The sequence below is a fragment of the Lycium barbarum genome, chromosome 9 (genome assembly GCF_019175385.1).
Source record: "Lycium barbarum isolate Lr01 chromosome 9, ASM1917538v2, whole genome shotgun sequence".
Lineage (NCBI taxonomy): Eukaryota > Viridiplantae > Streptophyta > Magnoliopsida > Solanales > Solanaceae > Lycium > Lycium barbarum.
In genome coordinates, this window is record NC_083345.1 from 28481767 (window position 1) to 28492049 (window position 10283).

General features: G+C 38.6%; 1 protein-coding gene across 1 annotated transcript; it reads right to left on the reverse strand.

The window, feature by feature from the left end:
• Positions 1-295: 295 nt before the first annotated feature.
• On the reverse strand, positions 296-2748 carry LOC132610835 (dynamin-related protein 4C-like). Its single transcript, XM_060325246.1, has one exon. It carries the CDS (start codon positions 2598-2600, stop codon positions 546-548), a length of 2055 nt encoding a protein of 684 aa, XP_060181229.1. The 5' UTR covers positions 2601-2748; the 3' UTR covers positions 296-545.
• Between the last annotated feature and the right edge of the window lie 7535 nt (positions 2749-10283).

The window sequence follows — 10283 nt, forward strand, 5'->3', positions numbered from 1 at the left end:
AATCGAGTTTTTTTCTCGGTTTGGTTCGGATTATCGGTTTGGTGCGGTTTATCGGTTTGCTTTGTACACCCCTAACCATTAGCACTCTATGCATTCTTGCTCATGACCGGAATATGGGATGGACGATTGAAGTGTGTGAGTCACAGGACCTTTACTACCTCTATTCCGAAATATGATAATTTCAGATCCAAAACATAGCCAATGGATGTAAAATTTGCAGGAAAAAGGGATCAGATAGTAAACACTCTTCAGAGAAAAGAAAAGCAACATGAACTTAAGCTTAAAACAGTTTCACTTATGAAGACAGAAACTTGATTTGCATTTAGCTAATAGCTAGGAAGACAATAACTACACACAAGCAGGCAGGACCGCAGACACTTCAATTCCTAATATAGTACCAGGTAATTAAATACTTCCCTAGGAGCCTATAGGCATTTTACAAAACCAAAGCGTAGTACTAGTAGTTCGATATTAGGAGATAAACTGGAAAGGAACATTGGCTGAATAGGAACAGAGTGTCCTGATCATGAGTAGCACGTATTATTCTAGTCCCTTTCCTGATCAGCATGAAGTGAAATCCTGTCCATGATATTGGCCACCACCTCTTTGGACTCCTTGAGCAGCTTGGCACTCTTTTTGAGCCTCTTGCGTTTCTCAGCAACTAAAGGCGACTCATCAAGCATTCTCTCAATTCCACCACCATGAGGTGCCATCAGATCCTGAACGATCTCGTCTTCCATTTCCTTGTTAATCATGTTTCGAATGCTGAACATTATGTGCAAGGCCATAGAATCCACCAGCCTCATTAGCACTATTTTCCAATAGGCCATCATTCTCATCTTCAAATCGAAAGCCTGCTGCACCACATCTAGATGCTTCCTCAAATGACCAACATTGATAACTCCTACTCCTTCAAGGTTTATCGCGGAGCACTTCCCAGGATCATTCATAATCTGCATGAACATGTGTTGTTGAGCCATGAACTTACTGTAAGTCGCTAAATAGTCAGGATTACAAGTGTAATCAGTCAGCTTTTCCATCCCGGTGATTTCCCTTACCCAATCAACTGATTCATTCTTCTTCTTGGCAATCAAGTTTTGGGCTGCCCTTCTAGTGGAAGACTGAAGCTGCGGATAGTTATCACAATGATACATCAGAACCTTGATAACAACTCGCTCTAAGTAATTCCACAGTTTTCCCACAAAATCCTCTGGAGAGGCAGCAATTTCCTTTACCTTTTTCTGCAAAACATTGAGGAAAACGGCCCGAGGAAGGAAGTTTGGTAATCCAATCCCTTTCGTTTCCTGTAAAACCATGATCTCTTCCATCAAGAAGTCCTCCATTTTCTCAAATTCCTTGGAATGTAGCTCATTAGAGTATTGATCAAGCATTTCAACCAGTCTAGCTGTGCAGTGCATTTCGTTATCTTCCGGGTACTCATCAAACTCCCCACTTAGAAGAATTTTCTTTAATGAATCCTTGGATGAACTCAGAATGCGCATAAATGCCGTCAGAGCTTCAGCCACAGAAGTTAGATGCAGAGGAAGCCTGCTGAGTTCGGCAAGATTGGCAGCAAGTTTGTCATTGATCTTCCTCACAATTTCAGGCAAGCATTTTGAAATGATGGTTGCTTGAATACGCACCAGCTTTTGTGCCAGAACTGGAATGCCAACCATGGATTTATCAATCTTGGATAAAAGTGGATGAGTTGAAAAAAGCCTTGCCTCATCACTCCTGGCTTCTTCATAAGACTCGTTCCCGATTCTATTCCTCACACAAACATAGCCGAGCCCTATGTTCACTTCATCCGCAGTAACCTTCTCAAGCAGCCCTTCAGGGGCTTTGTCAGCCTTGGTCACAACAGCCAGAGTCCTTTCTCCGGTTTTGTCCATCTTTTGAGACATCCTAATGGACTCACAAGTAGGGAAATCAACAGTAGCTGATAGAACATTTAAGATTATACTTTCCTCGGGAGCTATATATTTCATTATAATATCATAAATTTGTTCATAAATGTCTTCAGGTTGTCCTTGTACAGCAACTCTAGTGATGCCAGGCAAATCCACCATGGTCAAGTCGGGCACACCATTCTTTTTCACTACAAGTGTTAAAGGGTTGTTAGATATGCCCTTACCATGGCCAGCAATCTCATCAGTAGCACGAATGATAGAATCAGCAATGGCAACTTCATCAACAGGGAGTGACTTTCCATTGTACTCCAAGTGAAGTAGTGGTTCAGTGATGTTTGGATCATTCTGTAGCCTCATGATAAGGGGGACCCTGGTGCAAATGCCTTGTCCTCTAGGAAGGCTGATTCCAGCAAGAGATTCGAGGACACTGGACTTTCCAGAAGATTGATCACCTACCACGACGATGGTCGGAAGCTGGATACCTTCTTGCATGATGTTAAGGTGGCGGAGTTTGTCTACACAGTCGAGGAGCGGACGGATTCTATCATTGAAGGATGCAACAATGGGAGGATGAACACCACAAGCTGTGGGTGCTGCTACTACTGCAAGAGGTTTTGGATCAGCAACTGCAATTGAATCAATTGGACTTTGTTCATCAGAAAAGAAGCCATCGGCGTCTTGGTAGGCCATACTTTCTTGTTTGTAAGCAGAAATAGTTTTGAAGGTTTCTTTCACAGCTGAAAATGGTAGTGGTGGTGATGATTATAAAGAACATAAAGTGGCTCTTAGGATTGAAAGAACTTAAAGGGGCTCTTAGGATTGTGAGCTAAAACATGCAGGGGTTGTTTGTACGCGAAATAGGGTGGGATATTAAATTTGGAATTATTTTTATAGTTTCCTTATATTTTTTATCAAATAAAATATAAATTTAATGTCAAATTTTATTTCGGATATCCCATCTTATTCTATAAGATTTGTTTTAATTTTATCTCACCTCCTAAGTGAGATAAATTAGTCCAAGCATAATAATTTCAGGAATATAATCCTGGAATAACTTGACTAGCGTACCAAACAATACCGTGTTACTTCTTGTATGCTATTTGGTTTGACAGGCAAACAAAATACTACTCCCTCCTTCTCAATTTATGTGATATAGTTTAATTGGGTCTGAAGTTTAAGAAATAAAGAAAGACTTTTGAATTTTATTGTCTAAAATGAATTAAAAAAATTATATGGTTATAGATTATCTCGTTAAATGTAAAAGGTAAAATTAAATTGTTATCAAATAAAAAATATATCATTTTTTTTAAATAGATTAAAAAAAATATATCACATAAATTAGGACTGAGATAGTAGCTTCTTTAATTAGTTTTCTAATTTTTCTATGATAGTTGATAAAGTTGAATGACTAATATGAAATTATACAGTTTGACAGAATTAATTTCTACTGGATATCTACTGTGCAATAAAAACAAAAACAAAAAAGAAGGTGTTCTTAGACAGTAAGACAAATCATCCGTACATGAGAGTGGCTTTGAGAATATTACTTTTGATTGAAGAAAGCTATACCTTTTTTAGGCTTTCTTTTCTAATGAAATGAATCCATAGGTGTTTCAGAAAGGACAAAAAAAAAAAAAAAAAAAAAAAAAAAGAGAATCACCAGACTATAACTCGTCCTGTGATTTATTTTTTCTCTGATTTTGTCGTATTGGACGCAACCTCGTTTGATTGGTTTCTGAATTCTTTTTCTGGTTTTCATTTTCTGGAGAAAGATATTCTAGATATGAGTCTGGAATTAAAATGCCCCCAAAAAAATCACTTTGAACCAAAATATTCTAACAAAAAAAAAGTTACAAAATTATAGGAAATCAATCCGTGATTTGTATTGATGTATGAAAGTCATTATATACAAAGTAGATATCTTCCTATCAAAATGATACTAGACTAAATTATAGGACCTAATTACTATACATAAGGAAGAGAATATTTTTACATAGTCTATCACACCCCCGCAGTCGAAGCGGGAGGTTGTCGTACGCTTAGACTGTCCCTGAAATCATCAAAGAGCACGCGCGGAAGACCTTTAGTGAAGATATCTGCGATCTGGTAACGGGACGGGACGTGAAGAACACGAACTTCTCCACGGGCAACTTTCTCACGTACGAAATATATGTCCATCTCAATATGTTTAGTGCGTTGGTGCTGAATTGGATTACCTGATAGGTATATGGCACTAACATTATCACAATAAACCAATGTAGCTATCCGGATGGGACAACGGGGCTCCAAAAGAAGGTTGCGAAGCCAACAGGACTCAGAGACGACATTAGCGACGCTACGGTATTCGGCCTCGGCACTCGACTTAAACATAGTAGGTTGTCGTTTGGATGACCATGAGAGGAGATTATCTCCAAGGAAGACACAGTAACCTGATGTGGATCGGCGAGTGTCTGGATAACCACCCCAATCTGCATCTGTATAAGAAACAAGAGAGGCAATGGAGAATTTGTACAGATGGAGACCAAACTCAATAGTACCTTGAATGTATCGGACTATGCGTTTAAGAGCATGCATATGTGCAACCTTTGGATCATGCATGTGAAGGCATACTTGTTGAACCGCATAGGAGATGTCTGGTCTTGTGAATGTAAGGTACTGCAACGCGCTAGCCAACTTACAATATTGGGTGGGATCATCGCAAGGAGGCTCGGCTGTGGCACCAAGTTTGGCTTTGGTGTCGACCGGTGTCTGACTTGGCTTACAGACAGTCATGCCTGCACGTTCTATAATATCTGCTGCATAATTTTTCTGAGAGAGAAACATGTCGTGTGAAGTCCGGGTAACAGCGATACCCAGAAAATAGCTTAGAGGGCCCAAATCCTTCATAGCAAATTCGGCACTAAGCAGAGACATGATGGATTTTCTGAGAGCATCTGAGGAAGCTGTGAGCATAATATCATCAACATATAGAAGAATGTAAGCAATGTCAGAACCTCGACAATAAATAAAGAGAGAGTGATCAGATCGGCTATGTGAAAAACCAATAGTGGAGACATAGTCTGCAAAGCGTTGGAACCATGCACGGGGAGCTTGCTTAAGTTCGTACAACAATTTCTTCAAGAGACAGACATGATGTGGATGATTTGGATCCTTAAACCCAATAGGTTGATGCATATAAACAGTCTCATTAAGATTACCGTGTAGGAAAGCATTCTTGACGTCCAACTGATGAATGGGCCAAGAGTGTGCAAGTGCAATGCTCAAGATAGCGCGAATAGTAGCCGGTTTGACAACCGGACTGAAAGTATCGTCGCAGTCAACTCCAACCTGTTGAGACCTGCCATCACAGACAAGACGGGCTTTGTGCCTCTCAAAAGAACCATCAGATTTCTTTTTATGACGAAAAATCCACATAGAAAGATTCACATCAGTGGGACGTGGAACCAACTCCCACGTCTTATTACTAATTAGAGCATTATATTCATCAACCATGGCAGCTTTCCAATTGTGATCATTTAGAGCACTGACAGGATTTCGTGGGATAGGCGAGATGGAGGGAGTGCTAGAAGTATTTAAGTTGAACGGTTGTTTGGGCTTAAAAATCCCATGTTGGCTTCTAGTGACCATGCGGCTGGGCTGCTGGGCAGTCACGGGTGGGGCAGTGGGGGGTAGGGGCTGTGGGGCAGTGACCGTGTGTCACGACCCGACTAGGGGGGCGCGACGAGCACCCGGTGCTACCCCACCCGGGCACCGCTTAACACACATTCACATAATATCTAGGCGATTCATAAATCAAGTCATGCATTCTAGTCATCAATCATATTAGTTCTGTTGGGCGACAATCATCTTGGATAACATCATAGGCATCTATGCCACATCAAATGTACAAGGCCGGCGAGGCCAACGAAATGATATACAAAACATAGGCCGACAAGGCCAAACATATCTACCCACATACACATGTCTACGAGCCTCTAAAAAGAGTATACATATCACATGAGCGGGACAGGACCTCGCTATGCCCACAACTATATACACAAAAGAATAAGTACCCAAAAGCTATGGCTCCGAATGAAATGGAGCTCTGCTATGAAATCTCTGAGAAAGCAGCCACGGATCAAGTCTGTCTCCCTGTGCACCTGCGGGCATGACACAGCGTCCACAAACAAAAGGACGTCAGTACGAAGAATGTACTGAGTATGTAAAGCATGATCAACATCAATATAGAAGCATCTTAGACAATATATGAAGTGACATAGGAGGGAAGACAATAATATCATCATCATGGCGCTTACCTGCCTTTCATAGGAACTTTCCATTTCTCATGCGTATTTCATAATAGTGCTCGTATTTGTATACATGCCCCTATTCGCATTCATATACATAGTCTTTTCACATTCATATTCATATTATATACATAGCCATACACTTATATACATACATAGCGTACCCGACCATAAGGTTCGGTGTCTCATACATACTTGGCCAACCAAGTCTCATGTTATATCTACCTGGCCCTACCAAGGCTTCAGGGTTATCCGTACCATCTGCAGATGTGTGCGCGCGTTACGTAATCGTATACATACATATACATATATTCTACCCGGCGTTATAAGCTCGGGGTTTCATTATAGCCCTTTATAGGCACACATAAGTATAATAGCCCATAGGCACCTTTAGCATCATTATTATTATCATTAATATTTCTATCATCATTATTATCGTTACGTCTATCTTATAGGATTACTCGTCACATGAGGAGCGTAGTACAATCGTAGTGCATATCAAGGATTATGAGTTTACGAGCTCGGAAGATCAATCATTTGAAGACAACATACTCGTATAGAGGATTTAGAAATTTGGCCAAAGAACCATGCCTTATGAAATAAGGGTTAGCCTTACATACCTTTTCATCGAACTATTCTACGCTTGCACGTACTCCTTCGGTGCTCACGTTTCTACCTTCATTAAGGTCATACTATCATTAGGATCGATAACTAACACACATGGCCAAAGCTAGAGAAAATCGGACAGCATCTCCTTTATTTATACAACATTTGTCCATATCGTAATTCAACTCCCAAACGTCAACAATACATTCATAATATCATATCAATGGCCATTAATCATCCACATTATCCACATTATCAAGGTTTCTCAATTTACTTTCATTTGTCCATGTTCATGGTCACAACACCCAACTTCGTCCGTTCATATACAATGTTTATTTCATGGTCTTAACGTCATTTATAACACATTCATGTCACAACACAACAACAATCATGATTCAATTTAAACTATTTCTCGAAAACGTCACTATTCATCATTCATAACCCATTTTGCTATACTCTTCTAATGACCAAGCATTTTAACTCTCAAATACCTTAAACAACATATGAATATCATGAATCTTACCTTAGATGTTGTAGGAACAAGCTTTAGTTGATAATACTCCACTTTGAGAAAAACCCTAGTTTTCCTCCATTTGGATTTCTTGACTTGAATGGTCTTTAATGGGTTTCCTTACCCTTGATTCACTTGATTTATGTTGGTGATGGCTTATAATCCTTGAAAACTTGTGTAATAAATGTAGAGAGATGTTTTAGAGAGAAGGGATGAAATGTGGAAATGATTTTATGAACTTGGTCCCTATTAAATAACCCATTCACTGATCTGTCGGGTCCATTATACGGTCCGTATAATTGACCGTAAAACGTGCCTTTCCTTCACCCTTCACTGTGACTATTTGACGGTTCATTATACGGGCCGTAAAAATTTATACGGTCCGTATAATTGACCGTAAAATTGCACCAGTGAGCAACCTTCGCTGTGATGGTTTTACGGTCCATTATACGGTCCGTAAAACATTATACGGTCCGTATAATGTGCCGTAAAACTCACCAGTCCACTGAACTTGTTCTCGTCACTTCGTTGATCTCCAATCCTTATGGAACCTTCTTAACAGTTGTTTAACACTTCATTAGCAGTTTAAGGGACGTTATAACTCTTTCCCAAAATGCCCTTAAGTCATCATTAACCCGATACTCGTATTTCACTAGTTCATTCACTTGCGTACCAACGGAAGATTTTTCCGAGGTGTAACATTCTTCCCCCCTTAAGAACATTCGTCCTCGAATGTTAAGCACGCGGGGATTCTACAGAAATTTCGCCAGAGTTTCCCCTATAATATAGCGCTACCAACCTGTCACAACAACCCATAATATCGATGCCTCACAGGGCCACAACACAATAGCATTTAAAATTTAGCCACACACGACCCAAAAGCATAAAAAGGAAATCATACATACCTTATGATTTTGACGTCTCATCTTGGCCCTCGTCCAAAGGCTAGAATAAATGTGGGTATTTGGATCGCATATTTTCTTCCGCTTCCCATGTCATTTCCTCTCGATTGTTATTTCTCCACAAAACCTTAACTGAGGCCACTTCTTTATTTCTAAGCCTCCGTACTTTCCTATCTAATATGACAATGGGTATTTCATCATAAGTTAACTTTTCTGTCACTTGAACATCATTTACTGGGACGATCCTCGTAGGATCTCCAACACATTTCCGAAGCATCGAGACATGAAAAACTGGATGGACTGACTCCAAATCTGGAGGTAGATCTAACTCATAGTCCACTTTGCCTATTTTGCGCACAATCTCATAAGGCCCTATATACCGGGGACTAAGCTTCCCTTTTCTGCCAAATCTCACGTACGAAATATATGTCCATCTCAATATGTTTACAATATTTACATAGACTATTACATAGTCTATCAAAAACTACCTTTAGCGCAGTAATTTACTGCGCTAAAGCAGTTCACGGAGACGGAGCCGTTAACTGCTTTAGCACAGTATTTTACTGCGTTATAGAAACAGTTAAAAAACAAATTTTAGAACGCAGTAAAATACTACGTTATAGAAACAGTACCAAAAAAAAAAAAAATTGGCCAACTTTATTTTTTGCAACACTTAGTTTATTTTCCATACTTTGACCAATGATTAATCGTGTGTCAAGACTCCGAAACGTCAATATTTTATATAGAACCTGATATTTTTTTTCTGCGTACAATGATGTAGGCTCAATACATCAAGGATACGTAAACGTTCGGATCATCATTTTAGGGGTTGAAAAGGTGCCCGAAATAAGTTTTGTTTGTAAACTTTAGGTTTAAGTGTTCTATATACATAGACGTCCATTTTTGTTTGAAGACTTGTTATCATTAGCTTAAGGTTTTTTATTTTTAGGGTTTAGATTTATTGAAAATGAAGTCGTTGCCAAAAGTTTTTTAACTGCTTTATTACTGCGCTAAAGATTTTTTTTTTGTTTGTATAGCGCAGTAAAATAGTGAGCACTAAAAAAAAAAAATTGGCAAACTTTTTTTTTTGCAACACTTAGTGTGTTTTTTCATACTTTGACCAACGATTAGTCGTGTGTCAAGACTCCGAAACGTCAATATTTTATATAGAACCTGATATTTTTTTCTGCGTACAATAATGTAGGCTCAATACATCAAGGATACGTATACGTTCGGATCGTCATTTTAGGGGTTGAAAAGGTGTCCGAAGTAAGTTTTGTTTGAAAAAACTTAGTGTTTGACTGTAAGATTATTTTAGTCAACTTTATATGTCGAGAAAATTAGTCAGCTTTATTTTCAAAAATTGAAACCGCAGAAGTGAAATTGACATTCACAGCTACATTACCCCGGGATTTTTACGTTGAAATCTATTGCGTATCATCATCTTATAAGTAAATAAAACTGAAAATTTCAAGTCAATTTGGGGGAAAATTGAAATTGAATGGGATAAAATATGTTTTTTTTTTAAATCGGCTCGGCCAAACCGCTTTGTGGCAGTTTGTCCGCATAGATCTCGAAAAAATATTCAAGTTCAAAAAAAAAAAAAACGCGTAAAACGGACGTCCGAGCACAAAGTTATGACCATCTAAAGTTTGACCACTTTACAACTAGTTTTTCTCCCTATATTTTTTAGAATTATATTTATATTCAAAATAAAGTTATGTCGTGATTAAAAAATAACACGCTTAAATCAAAACCTTAAAAAATAAAACACTTAAACCTTAAACAAAACTTACTTCGGGTACCTTTTCAACCTCTAAAACGACGATCCGAACGTTTACGTATCCTTGATGTATTGAGCCTACATTATAGTACGCAGAAAAAAATATCAGGTTCTATATAAAATATTGACGTTTTGGAGTCTTGACACACGACTAATCGTTGGTCAAAGTATGGAAAAAACACTAAGTGCTACAAAGAAAAGATTTATTAAAATAAGATGTTGCGATCTTTTTATGGAAAAAAACACTAAGTGTTCCTTAAGTGTGTTATTTTTTAATGCGTAACT

What these genes read in the sequence shown, in the direction of transcription:
- LOC132610835 (XM_060325246.1), bottom strand. Translation starts at nt 2,600, where the DNA reads ATGGCCTACCAAGACGCCGATGGCTTCTTTTCTGATGAACAAAGTCCA.